The following is a 15,068-nucleotide window of genomic DNA, read 5'->3' on the forward strand; positions in this document are numbered from 1 at the left end:
CTGCCTCTTCACAGGCCTGCATTGGTCTGTTCGTGCCTTCCTGTTTAACATCCAACCGGCCCACACCAAGCCTGTGCCCATTTCTGCCTGTGGAACCCATCTTTCTTCATCTGTTCAGTTCCTCATTCTTCTCTTCACCCACACATGCTCAGTTCATTGGCCGCTGACCAGTTATCTCCTTAATATTGGCCTTCAATGTCCCTCTCATTGGGCCATGATAAGCTGCAGCGTTGACCTGATTATAATGGACAGTGGGATTTTTGCCTCAACTCTCTCTGGCTCATGTATAAAAACACAAATGACATTCCCTTTTCCAACACTGACAACACTAATTCTTCTCCCTGTCAGGATCAGTCCGTTTCATCATTTATTTATTTTCTTTTATTTACCTCCTGGTTGTTGCATGATAGTCTACATGCAATCCTCTTCAAAAGGTCCTCTCGTTTTAAATTGTGCTTCAGTAGGTCTATTGTGATATCACACTACGAGGATGTTTGGAAAATACAAATGTGTCTCGTTGTGACATACTATTCCAGGCGTCACATTAAGCTTTTTCAGGTACTTTTCTATCAGACAGGTGTCAGCCAAGATTAGGCAAGGCAAGGCAAGGCAAGTTTATTTATTTAGCACATTTCATACACAATGGCAATTCAATGTGCTTTGAATAAAAATAAATAAAAATAGTGATAACTTATGCATAAGAAATAAGACAACAATAATTAAAACAGTTAAAAGAATTTTAAAAATAAAATGGTGATACAAAGGTCCATATTTTCCTGATTCTCTAAATTCGGGTACCCCTATCTGAGATGGAACAGCCGGAGCAGGTTTGCAATGTCTCCTGGACCTTACAAGTCGGTCCAAGACGGGCTCCTGTAGGGGACATTACCTTTGCCCTGCAGGGCCTCCCCTTTCTTGAGTCCGCGTTTTTGCAGCCTGCTACCACAAACAGAATAACTCTTTTCCAATCTCTTCCAGTCAGACAGTCCTAACCAAAAATAATCATCAACAGGTGCATACGAAATAGAAATATAAAATTGTAAAGAGAATTAAAACGAATAAAATGATGATTTATAGATAAAATAACAATAACCAAAGATAAGAACAAAGGTCAACTAAAGCAGTTATAAAAAGATTAAAAAGATGATGCATAGATAAATAAGGTGCGATCAGTGGGACGTACAGTGGCACAGGGCTCATTCAGTAAATGCACAGCTAAACAGATGTGTTTTGAGTGTGGATTTGAATGTGGCTACTGTTGGAGCACATCTGATCGGTTCAGGAAGCCGGTTCCAACTACGGCTGGCATAATAGCTAAAGGCAGACTCTCCTTGCTTTGAGTGAACTCTTGGTATTTCTAACTGACTTGATCCTGCTGATCTGAGTGATCTGTTGGGTTTGTATTTAATCAGCATATCTGCGATGTATTGAGGTCCTAGGTCATTGAGTGATTTATAAACAAGTAATAGTACTTTAAAATCAACCCTAGATATAACTGGTAGACAGTGTAAAGACCTGAGGACTGGTGTGATATGGTCATATTTTCTGGTTCTGCTCAGAATCCTGGCAGCAGCGTTCTGTATGAGCTGCAGCTGTCTAATGGTCTTTTTAGAAAAGGCCGGTAAGGAGTCCATTACAATATTCCACACTGCTGGTGATGAAAGCATGAACGAGTTTCAGATTAATGTTTCCTTGTGATTTTTTTTCTTACAGCAGTAAAGAAATAGTTCTGTTTACAACAACAATAGCAGTAGCAGCAGCAACAATGACAATAATAATAATAATATGGGTTTAATTATTGTTGTTGTAGTTATGACATGGATTAAAATTGTATTAAACTATTATTATTATTAAATGTATTTTTAATTACAATTAAAATATAATTTAAAAAAAATAATTGTGCTATTACTATTAAAGGTCTCGTTCTTCGCGTGTTTTGAAGCTTTGATTATGTTTAGTGTGCAATATAACATGAGTTCATGTTTCGCTAGTAAAAAAGCACAGTATTTTTCACACAATTTACTTATCTGTACAGCGCCTCTGTCCTAAAAACGGCCTGATGATTTCCTTGTTCTATGAAGTCCTTCCTTCAGAAACACGTAACGAGTTCTGATTGGGCCAGCGCTTCCAGTGTTGTGATTGGACAGCAGCTTAGCGCACTTTGCCTGGAAAGGTCCCACCTCTTACCATAACGGGGAGATGCAAGCGCTGAATGTGCGCTCTTCTCCACGTGGGAGAGCAACAAGACCACGCCCCCTATTTTTGCGTGTTCTTGTGGGCGGAGGGTTAGTCAATAAACAGTTCTAGTGACGTCATTACATCCCTGCACTTCCTGCTGTTGTCCAAACCGGCCGTTCGCATTAGGCTTTGAAAGGGAACTTCTTTTAAATAAAATATCTCGCTTGGCATTGAACTTTGAGCTTTATAATTTAACAGGTATTATTTATGCTCTAACAGCAACATTACACACTAACTAAAGTTTGAAAGATGGAATCGCGAAGAACGGGACGTTTAATAAAATAATTATTATTATTGAAAGTTGTATTATTAAAATATAAATACATAATGATGTTAATCACCAGAATGATACTGAATTTAATCTAAATATAATCATGTTCTAATTCTTCACTACTTTACATTTGGAATCACACTAATTAGGTGGACCTAAATGACGGTGTGTGTTATAAGCAAACTGAATGGACTAAACCGGCCTAAAAGGATCAGTCATTCTAAACATGCTAATCAGCATGTTCCTTTAAACACATGATACACTGCTTCCTGCAATTTTGTTAAAATACATTTTCCACCTCAATAATAAAAAATAAAATAACATGTCAATAAATATTCTCTGTGCCATATTTGCAGCCGTGTAAAGACCGTGTTTCAGAAATGTTTCTGTTGTCCCAACCAAAAGTTTTATGTCAAGCCCTGATTGCCTTTATAGTGTGGTGATTTAATGTTTTAATGTATGTACATGTATGTTGATACCATGTGTTTAATAATTTTGACATTTTTAATGGTATCTTGTGTTGTGTGTGAGCAGCTCATGCAAATGCTCTTTGAACATGGTGAAGAGAGAATCGACACAGAACTCATTTCCTTCTGCATCAACTTGGCTGCTAACAAGACTAACGCTCAGATTATCTGTGAGGGTAAGGGCCTGCATCTCATTTCCCCCAGAATGACATGCAACACTGAACTACACGGTCACAAACATCTGTGTTTAGATGTCATATAGCATACTGTCACACATCTGTGACAACTGTTGCTCTTCTGTAATAATTAATACATGAAGTCTGTTTAAACTTATGACTGAAACTGATTATTTGAGTATTTGCTGTGCAGGTAATGGATTGAAGATGCTGATGAAAAGAGCGCTCAAACTAAAGGACCCGCTGCTGATGAAAATGATCCGGAACATCTCCCAACACGATGGACCCTTGAAACAGCTCTTCATTGTAAATATAATATTTCTACCATTCCATGGAGAGTCACACGTTACACATTATAAACGTACTAAATACATCAAAGCATCATTTAGTATTATCATGTTATTACCTTTATAACAGTCAATCGCTTTTAAATTAAAAATAATTCATACGCATAATAATAATGATTCAACGTTTTTAAAAAATGTCAGTTTTTTTCGTTTTATATTATGTTAACAGGCCTAATATTTTGTTTATTTGTCATTACACTAAGCAAAATTTAATTTCTCTGCCAAATGATATCTTGCTAGAAACAACTAGAGATATTTGGTATCATTTAATCTCCAGGACTATGTAGGTGATCTGGCAGCCCAGATCAAGCTAAAGGGCGATGAAGAGTTTGTTATCGAGTGCTTGGGTACAATGGCAAACCTCACCATACCTGACCTAGACTGGGAGCTCCTGCTGAAAGAGTACAACCTGGTGCCCTACCTCAAAGACCACCTCAAACCCGGTAAAGCTAACATGTACCTGTTCTACTACACATGTGTAGGTGACACATAACATGGCCGGTCCTTTTTTTAATTTTTCAAGGCGGTGTAGATCATGTAACATGTAACAAGTTTTTCATAATTCTGTGCAGGTAAATCACTCTTTGCCTTTGTCCGTTCATTTAAAAGGTCCTGTGGTCTGACAAATTATATTTTAGAAGTATAAATATGCCGTCTCTCAAATAATATGAGCTTACAAAAATGTATAACTTTGTAAAATTTACTTGTCAAGACATCTCAACTTTCAAAAAGGTTTAAATGTCAAGTACCCATACTTTATACTGCAGCACATGGAAGCCTAGCCTGACAAGCCAGACCCACATCAAGATGTTGGGTCTGGGAACACACCATTGACAGGGCTCGATCCAAGAGGTTACACTCATGGCAAATTAGATTTGCTGCCGCTAGGTTGCGTTTAGATTTTTAGGTTAATGGAAGCCCGTTTCCACCACTAAGTAAGAAAATAAAAAGAGTAATTGCGACTTTTTATTTCAGAATTCTGACTTATTTTCTCACAATTGCGAGTGACAAAGTCAGAATTGTGACTTCATATCATGCAATTTTGAGTTTATATCTCAGAATTGTGACTTTGTATGCGAGAGAAAAAGTCAGAATTCGGAGATAAAAAGCCGCAATTACTCTTTTAATTTTTTTATTTAGTGGCGGAAACGGGCTTCCATAGCATCATGCATCCTATTTTCTTAAATTGCTATATGAAACAGTAACCAGTATGCAACTCATACAATACATTTGAATCTACAGTATGGTGCATTGTGCTACTACAACACATTCTCTCTCACGTCTGTTTAATTTACAATTTTACAATTTTGTGTAAAAATTAGGGGTGTAATGATATCACTATGCTGAACTCACAAACTTATTGGGGGTCGAAATGAATAGCTTTGGAATTGGTGCTGGTAACCCAATGGTGTTTATATCTCAGAATAAAATTCATGATTCTGAAGCTGAAAATACAGAATTATTTAAGACAAATTTTTTTGCACTTGGTCACTGACTAGATACATTTAAAATAATGTACCTTAGGCCACTTTTTACTTGTAAGATGATACATTTGGCATTATCAGGACCCACAAATACCCCCCCCCCCCCCCCCCCCGCGCCCATTGCATTATTATACATCATATTCATCATTACATGTAATGTAGTACTGACACTAAACTTCTGTTTTAATCACAAAGTAGTTTACATTTATACACAACACAGATTGTCATTATCTACGATACATATTGTTGCATTTTTTTATCGCAATATAATGTGGCAAGATATATATATATTTTTGCACCCCAAGTAAAAATGGCCTAAATTTTAACAGTCCAATCATGATAAGTCATGAAGGAGATTTAAATCGACATCACTCTCATTTATTTGTCACAGTTAAAATGGAAGGTCTACATAATATTAGTATTTATTACTGCATATATTACATATTTTGGCAAAGGTAGTAAGCCATCCACATGCATTATTTGTAGGAATAGTGTGATGCACCATTTTTTTTTTATCATACTATACCACATTTGATCTTTGATCTGTGTGTTTCAGGTTCAGCCGAGGATGACCTGATCCTGGAGGTGGTGATCATGATCGGCACGGTGTCAATGGACGACTCCTGTGCCGTTATGCTGGCTAAGTCCGGCATCATTCCTGCTCTTATTGAGCTGCTAAATGGTAAGAGCGCTGCCAACATTTACACACATTTATTAGCATTAAGCCAGTGCACAAGTGCTTAAAGAAACAAACGGATCTCCAAACACAAAAAATCGTTTTCATTATCGCTAGCCATAAAAATAAAATCCAGAGGAAAAGATCAGTGCTGTTTTGATTTCTACTTTTGTTTGGCTGAATTGCGACTGCTGCCCCCCCGCTTTGCATGTGCACTCAAGTACCAGATTTCAATTTGGCATGCTTTGTCTTTCCTAATGTGATCTGATGGAATGAGTTTTGAAGAGTTTATTTAGACTAAACTAATATTAAATTAGAATAAATTAGAATAAATAAACAGCCCATGGCTGCTAGGGACGCGGAGGGCTGGTTCTCACTTTATGCGTTGCGTGCTGGGAAGTGACAGTGCTTTCAGGAACAGGAAAGCACCAGGCTCATGGTATGCATCAGATTTGCTGGTTCTGCTCAATGTGAGCCTTCATTTCAATAAATCCTGTTGGCAGGGCTTTTCCTTGCCATGAAAAGAATAAATGTTTAAGGGGGCAAGGAGGTGGAGGGCTAAGATAGGGACTGTCCGAACATCTACAGCTCCTCTCAGAGATCAAAAGAAAAGACGTTTTTTGAATTAGCCACTTTTTGTTATCCCACTGCTGACACATTGGTCTCAATGACATGACATTCAACATCTGAAATGTTTTTGCACTACATGCCATAAAAATGTTTTTTAAACTTTGATCACAACACTGCAATAACAACTCTGACATTTGTTTCCCTCGTGATAAGCATTATGCGACAACGCTGCATTGACAGATGTTTGGGTATTGTTTTATTTACACACATCATTTCAGCACTTGTGTTCAAATACTCGTTCATTGGCTCTTTCTCATCTGAAGAGGCGTTGACATGTTCTCTGTGATGTTATTTGTAGCTTGTGCAAAGCTTGTACAGCTCCTTGCTGTAGCGGTATTCAGTATCTGGTCCCATGGAGCAGCTAAAGCCTCTTTGCTATCATTCTTCTAGAGGAATTTCCATCCCAGGGGATGAGTGTATTCTGAGCCCGATCAAAATTGAAATAAAGGCTTTTATTAAAGTTAGGAGGGGGGCAGTTACAACCGCACAGTTCTCCATAGGAGCTTTCTGTATCGTTTCAGAGCAAAAGTTGATACTCTAACCAAATGGCGGCTTCTCACGAGAGCCTTCATACATAAACATGATCCACTGGAGGAGGTTTTGAACATCAGCTCACATGAACAGGCACCATTGGATAGGAAATGCCTGCGCAGCTGCTCTAGAGTGTGCGCGTTTGTTAGTTTTCCTGTATTGCATTTCAGGTTAATGCCGATGTGAAGATATTCTCGTGATAAGGAAATGATTGTGCCTTCTTCAAATGAAGCAAAATGCTTTATTTAGTGAGGTCAAAGTAATGTTCTTGATTTTCTTGTGTTGCTGTTTCCAGCCCAACAGGAAGACGATGAATTTGTGTGTCAGATCATATACGTCTTCTACCAGATGGTCTTCCACCAGGCCACCAGAGATGTCATCATTAAAGACACTCGTATCCTTGATACAATAAATTGATTTTCAGTGTGTGTTATTCTGAGCAGATGTTTTGTAAAAAGTCTTTGACAGCTGTTTGGCCTGTGTTCGCTGATGCATTGATACCGTTGGGTTCTTCCGTCTTTAATACTGCAGCTTTGTGTACAGTAAGAATGCATGCTTATTTTTGCATCTAGACAGAAGGAGAATGCAAAAAAAATCAGGCTTGTTTGCACTCTAAAAAGTGGCGAGATTACCCTACAGATTTATTTCTACTTGATCTAAACTGTAAAAATGTCTTTCTTTCGCCTGAAGTAGTCTGGTTGATCCAGACATATTAAATAATATTTTTTGTTACAACATGAAGCACATTTTTTGGGTTTCCTGACAAAACATTTTTTCAGATGGCCACATCTAGGCCAATAACAGACCATTCAAACTCATACCAAATGTGTTTTTTTTAAAAAGTCTAAAGACCAAGACCACAAAATGTAGACATTTTTGCCATTTTTTTGTTTAAACTATTGCAATTATAATATTGCAATTTGGAAATTGTACAATGAGCTGTTGTGCTGTTCACACCCTCATGCTTGTAACTAATTTGTAACTTATAACTAATTGATAGTTTCGATGGGAAGGATGGGCAAAATGTTTGACTTTATTTTTTATTAACAACATATTATATTAATAAAACTAAATATGATCTATTAATAATACAAAAATACTATTAATACCCTTCAATGCTCTTACTATATATTTAAGAATGAGGAAGGTGCTCTATCACTGGCTATAATAAAATGTAATATCGATTGAACACAAATGTTGTTTTTTTGCATAACATTATAGCAATTTTCACTTTGATGAAGACCTAAATGTTTTTTTATTGATTGAAGATTTGTAACTATGATAACTGAGATTTATTAGGCTTTAATTGTCAGTGAATTGTGAAGTCCTTAACCGTATCTCCAAGAGGCCCCAGCTTACCTCATCGACCTTATGCATGACAAAAATGTGGAGATCCGACAGGTGTGTGACAACACTCTGGACATTATTGCTGTAAGTATTCTTAAACAACCCCATGGGGTGTAGTGACTACACATGGGGTTGCACTCAAAACTGAATCAGAGTCTCTGTGTGTGTGTTTTTGTTAAATGCTGTCCATGTGTGTATACAATGCTGATAAAATCTCTGCAGTAAATGCTCACTCACTGACATAAGATAGCAGTAATTGGTGGTGAACTCTGAGAGCCAGGTTTGTTTGGGGAAGTGTTTCATTCACTTTATTAGCCTGCTCGTTAAGCCTGGGCCACATGAAAGCCTGCGTGTGGGATCTGGTTTGTATCCGTGGTGACAGAGAAAGTGCAGATGTATAGCTCTGGCTCAGCAGACTGACATGTTTGAGCTGAGGCTGACGTTAGTATCAAGTATGCAGATTTACTCTTTCATCTGCCATTCTATAAAACACTTTGTTTCCAGTTTATAGAGGTGATTTTTAAAGTAAATTTGTTATGAATTGAAATATTCAAATTCAGTTTATGTCAATTTTACATATTAATTTGACAGTAAAAGACTCTGGCCAGATTTACTAAACCAGGCAAATTAGCGTGAGAGCGCAATTTGAAAAAAGCGCAGATGGTAATGTAAAGTTCTGTGTGTGATCTACTGATGACGTGCATAGTAAAGAACGCAGACGCAGCGAGCTCATTTCCACAATGACCAACACAATCTACTAGTTAGCGTCTGGTTTGCGACAAAAATGGCACAAACACCAATAAATTGACGGGCACAAACCTTAGTAAATCACATTGCGTGATTAATTTAAATACTCTCCTCCCATAAAATCCTTAAAATGCATATGCAAAAAGTTCAACCGCAAAAATAGCTGTCCACGCCTTTTCAGCGCTAATTTTTAACTGCGTCTTTATTAAATCCAGACAGTATTTTTTAACACCAAAAGAGGGTTTGCCCTGACACAAGCTGTTAGTATCTATCCACAATGGGTTTTTAAGACATCAATGTGTCGTCACGAGCCATAGGGTTTAATTGGATTTAATAGATTTAGCTACCATTTACATGCATTATACTACTGACAGACTGCAACTGTTGGAGTTAAAAATCTTCATTTGTGTTTTACTGAAGAAACAATGTTACCTATATCTTGGATGCCCTGGGGTAAGCAGATAAACATCAGATTTTCAGCAGATTTTTGTGTCTAAACTATCCCTTTAAGACATTTCTTCAAATTTCCATTCATAATTATCATTTGTTTACTTCATGGTAGCTTAGTTGATATTTTAAGATCATCTCCTATTGACATACTGAGAAAGATGAAGTGATAAAAAAGACTTGAAAAGTGGAACAATATCATGGTATTAAAGTTGACAGCCTTCTTTTTAAGTCTTTACAATTGCACTTCGTAAACTAACATCTATTCCATTTTGATTCATAGTCGTGATCTGATTTCAGAACGATTCTCAAAGCATCCACATCCAATTTCACTCCAACTTGCCACAATACATTTGATTTCTGTATTTTCTGTAGATTTCTATAGAAGTATGACCTACATGAATCATAAAATAGCCTTAAACAATTAATAAACAATCTGCAAAATGTTGTGTTGCAAATATAAATACTGTAGCTCATGATTCTGTGTTTTTAGTGTCTCAGAGCAGCTCGTTTTGCAGTAAATACAGCTCAACGTGAGCTTAGGGGGTAGGTTCGTGGTACTTGATTAGCTGGTTCAGGTGTTTATTTGGGTTTGGAACAAAAGTCTGCAGGAAGCAGGTTTGGATCTACATGTTTTTGCTTTTTAGAGAACGTATCTTGATGCTTTTAAATAATATTTTTTTCTGGAAATCAATCTAGAACAGATGTAAAGGAATCATTATTTCACTCTCATGTCGTTCCAAAACTTTCTTTCTTCTGTGGAACACAAAACAAGATATTTTGAAGAATGTTTGTAACCAAACATTTTTGGTCATTGACAAATTAAAACACTGAGACACTTATTACTCAGAATATATTATTTTATGTTCCGCAGAATAAAGAAAGTCATACAAGTTTACTGGAGGGTGGGTGACTGTTGACAGACTGTTCATTTTTGGGTAAACTAACTTAAAATAGTAGGTGCAGGTTTGTGTGAGTGTGTATTCTCACTGGCCCTCTGGGCTTTGCATCAGGCTCCTGGCCCCAGGCTCCCGCGCCGTTCTGCGCTGCTGTCCACATGATGAATGGACACAGCAAAGAAAAGAGAAACAGGGCTTATTTACTCAGGTTCTGCCACAGGGGGCCTTGGCTGATTAATCCATATTTTCATTCAGCGGAGCAGGCGGCGGCAGGGCGCCTCTGTGGGCCTTTAGACCCCGGGACAGAGAGCTGGCCTTGAGCTCTGAGCTCCAGCAGGCCTCCTCCTGCACCCTCCACCCCTCTGTTGCCTCACCGTACAGAGCTAATGCTGGAAAGAAAATCCCATTTTGATGACTAACTTCCTAACCATGAGTTAGTATTAGTACATCTAATACTTTGTCTCGGCAGACATGCTTTAACTTTAAAATCTTTCTTTATGGGGTGAGCTCTGTGCAAACTATGCAAGACCTGTTTCCCACTGCCCTGTGCGAGAGTAACAAATTCATTCATTGTCTTCAGTTTAGTTTAGTTACAAAAAAAGCATTTGAATACTAGATGCATCAACAGATAGCTTACCCAAAAATGAAATATTTGTCATGATGTACTCGCTCTTTAACTCCAAAGCTGTATGACTTTAATTTTTCAAGTTAAAAAAGTTCAGTGCACTTTATTCTTTATTGTCCCCAAAGGGGAATTTGTCTTGGACCCATGGACCCAAACAATAAACAGCAGTATAGTACCAAACATCACACAATGTAAAATATAAAAACAATCATAAAATCATACATTAGGAAATTTGTTTAAAGGTGCAGTGTGTAGTATTTATGATGATCTTTTTGAAAGAAATGCAATATAATATACAGTCGTGGTCAAAATTGTTGGTACCCCTGGTAATTATGATCAAATATGGGGATGTGTGTGTATATTCTCCTAATGCACGGCGAGAAAGGGACGTTTGAGTGCACAAAGACTCTCCAAGGATCACAGACTGAGAATCGCAAAGATTAGTTGAGTCTTGGGGTCAGAAAGCCTAAAAAAAAAATTCAAACAACCTCTACATCACCACATGTTGTTTGGGAGGGATTCAAGAAAAATCCTCCTCACTCATCCATAAACAAACTCCAGCATATTCAGTTGTCAGACACGACTGGAAAGTCAAAAGGGACCTGGTTCTATGGTCAGATGAAACTAAAATAGCTTTTTGGCAGCGAATCTACCAGATGGGTTTGGTGCAAACAGGGATAAAAAGTACCCCATGCCTGCAGCTAAAAATACCACTGGATCTTTAATGTTGTCGGCCTATTTTTTTTGCTGGAGGTCCTGGACATCTTGTTCAGATACATGGTCTCATGGATTCTAGCAAATACCAAAAGATAAAAAAATCAAAACCTGATGGATTCTGCTAGAAATATTATAATGGGCAGTGGTTAGATCTCCCATCAGGACAATGATCCAAAACAAACATCAAAATCAACACACAAATGTGTCACTGAACACAAAATGAAGCTTCTGCCATGACCATCCCAGTTTCCTGACCTAAACCCAATAGAAGATGTGTGGCTGAACTGAAGAGAAGAAGCACCAGCATGGATCTGTGAATCTGAAGGATCTGGAGAGATTCAGTATGGAGGAATGGTCTCTGATCTCTGGTCAGGTGTTCTCCAAACTCATCAGGCATTAAAGAAGAAGACTCAGAGCTGTTATCTTGGGAAAAGGAGGTTTCAAAAAGTATTTAATAAAAAGGTACCAACAATTGTGGCCAACGTGTTTTGGAGAAAAGCATTAATTTCATAATGTGATTTACCACCCATTTTCAATTCTTTTACTTTAATGAAAGGTTAGATTTTTGTGAATTTTTAAATAAAAGATCAAAAGGATAAACAATGCAGATTCATTTTTTACAGTGATATTTGATCATATTTGTCAAATTGTACCAACAATTTTGACCACGACTGTACATTACTATATTTTCAGTGGTGTATAAAGACCTTATATAATGAACCGTTAGGTTTTTATTACCTTAGAATGTGCAATTTTAATCGTCCTACGCCTCGGGTTCCCTTACAGCGAAGTCGCCATTTTGCGGCGTCATCGTGTTTCTACAGTAGCCCTAATCTGATAAACTTCTCCACAGAGCGCTAGTGACTCTCTGCTGTCTCTAACGACGACATTTTGTCGCCACCGTAGCTTCTCTATGTGCTTTGAGAGGGAGGGCTGAGCAGTGGGGGATTGCAGTTCACAACCGCACCGCTAGATTCTGCACACATTTCATTTTGTGACCTATCCCTTAAACTAAAGAAGTTAATTATATAGTTTAATCCTGTAATGAAAACAGATGCTGATCGATGTGGCAAAAATATATGTTCCCTTCACAGAATAGAGGATATCATCAGAGCTGGGAAAGTTTACAACATTTATGAGACTGCCTTCATAAACTTATGTTGGGTTCAGTCCCTGCGGAGTGACCTTAAGGTTAAGGTTAACATAAAACTGCATTTGCTACCCATTTTACTTTCATATGTTGATGTGAAGCAAGATATTTAACAAAAAAAGGTGGGACTTTCTAATCTATCAGTACTTGATTGGGAAAATTGTTTGGGATGTTTGGAAGACAGAGATCGAAACTATGGCTTGTTGACATTAGCCAAAAAGCCAAATCATAGTGGAAGTTTTGATGAAAGATTATGAAAATGTACATTTATTTTATTTGGAATAATGTATTATTCTTAAATAAGACAAGAAATGTGCAATGTTTCTATTTCAAATAAATACTGTTCTATTAATCAAAAATATTAGGCAGCACAACTGTTTACAACAACAATAAGAAGAAGAAATGTTGCTTGAGCACTAAATCAACACTATAGAATGATTTTTGAAGAATTATGTAACACTGAAGAATAATGATGCTGAAAATGCATGCACATAAATTACATTTAAAAATAGAAAACGGTTATTTGAAATAGTAATAATATTCATAATATTTCATAATTGTATAAATATTGATTGTATTTTGATCAAATAAATGCAGCCCTGTGAGCATAATATATTTTCAGATACATAAACATTGCAAAATCTTACTGACACCTATATATGTGAACTGATTATATTGTGTTTGTTATATACTTAAATAACTGATTGTATAGTCATACTTCTCTCAGAAAAGCACTAGTTCAGCACCATTACATTGGAAGATGTGCATTAACATGGAGGTAGACAGAGTGACACACTTGGCATGTGTGGGCAAAAGAATCCAATAACACAAAATCGACGGATTCCCCATCTCACCAAAAGTGCAGGCTGGGCAGAACCTGTGTGTTGTGTGTGGCACTCCACCCAGTCTGTGGGCTCTGCACCTTTAATCACTGACCTCACTGGATTAAACCAGAGTCTGTTTCTCTGTAGCTCCATCAGCGGCCTCAGCCTATAGGGAAAACCATGCTCAGACAGAAGCCCTCATTGTAGGATGAAATATATCTTCTGTGGAGGGTCGGGACGGTGTTAGAAGTCTGTGTAACGGTAAATGGTAGATTGCCAGGCATGACAGTGTATGGGACCCTCTCGCTCTGATATTCACCCGAAATCTCTTGTGGGGAATTCAAGTAGAACTGGCACTGAAATACAGAGTGCCAGTCTTGTTTTGACAACTTAAAAACATGAATTTGCACAGCTGTGTGGTATAATTAAGGTTAGATGGCAGTAAAACATCTCGGGTAAATAAATAGACGTGTTTGTGTGTGTTCTGCAAAGGAGTATGATGAAGAGTGGGGGAAGAAGATCCAAAGTGAGAAGTTTCGCTGGCATAACTCACAGTGGCTGGAGATGGTGGAAAGCAGACAGATGGAGGAAGCCGAGCCATACCTGTATGGAGACGACACCGACGCCCTAGAGCAGCCTGATCTCTTTTACAGCACTGGTAAGAAACCACACACACACACACCAAAAGGCACTCAATGATTTCTTGTTTGACATCCTGTACCACAAATTGACAGACATGGAAAGTTAAAACCCCTCCATTTAAATCAGATTTTCCACGAGAGTTATGATGCTGTATTTTGGCTTGACTGTCAGTCGAGTTGGTGCCATCAAAGGCTTGTCGTAGTGAGAGGTTGTCAGGAAGATGAATGAGGAGAGCTGCTGGGTGGAAGTGGCTCTGCTGGGTCGCTGTCTCATACGTTTGTTTGCTCTATATACTCTGTGTGTGTGTACAGACGGTATGATGCCCCCTGAGCCCGGCCTCAGTCCAGACTTCTACAGCCAGTTCCACTCTCAGAATGGAGACTTCAACGCTTGGTGAGTGAGCAGATGTTACCCTCATCAGCTTCTTTCACATTAAATACATATGTAAAATCATTGTTTTATGTACTTCCTTAAATAGCAGTCAAGTCACCTTGATTTCTCTAGCACTTTATACAATACACATTCCCTGCGTCCCAATTCGCATACTATCCATTCTAAATAGAATTCGAAAATAGAATTAGTATGTTCCAAATCGTAGTATCTTGAAAAAGTATTCCAAAAGTACCTAGATGGTTTACTATTTCTGGTCCGAAAGTACGGATCGATGTGCACTCTAACGGCTGATATTGCTCACAACCCATTGCGAGGATTCGGTTAGAACTACAAATGCGGCTAAAAAGTGTTAAAAAACTACAAACATGACGGATGTGTGAGTCAGACGGTTAAGTTGAGAAGTTTAGATAAAGGGGTTTGAATGACCAACTATCAGTATTTAACCTGACAAAAATAT

At 37.9% G+C, this 15,068-nt stretch overlaps 1 protein-coding gene across 1 annotated transcript in view; it reads left to right on the forward strand.

Moving 5' to 3' along the window:
- Positions 1-15,068, forward strand: part of kifap3b (kinesin-associated protein 3b) — a 45,277-nt gene that overhangs the window by 22,592 nt on the left and 7,617 nt on the right. Inside the window, exons 12-19 of the mRNA XM_067453918.1 lie at positions 3,044-3,152; positions 3,346-3,458; positions 3,777-3,942; positions 5,540-5,665; positions 7,116-7,214; positions 8,166-8,251; positions 14,069-14,234; positions 14,530-14,611. Coding sequence (XP_067310019.1) covers positions 3,044-3,152; positions 3,346-3,458; positions 3,777-3,942; positions 5,540-5,665; positions 7,116-7,214; positions 8,166-8,251; positions 14,069-14,234; positions 14,530-14,611 — 947 coding nt within the window. The remainder of the gene's footprint in view (positions 1-3,043; positions 3,153-3,345; positions 3,459-3,776; positions 3,943-5,539; positions 5,666-7,115; positions 7,215-8,165; positions 8,252-14,068; positions 14,235-14,529; positions 14,612-15,068) is intronic.

Source organism: Pseudorasbora parva, chromosome 9 (genome assembly GCF_024679245.1).
Source record: "Pseudorasbora parva isolate DD20220531a chromosome 9, ASM2467924v1, whole genome shotgun sequence".
NCBI classification, from domain to species: domain Eukaryota; kingdom Metazoa; phylum Chordata; class Actinopteri; order Cypriniformes; family Gobionidae; genus Pseudorasbora; species Pseudorasbora parva.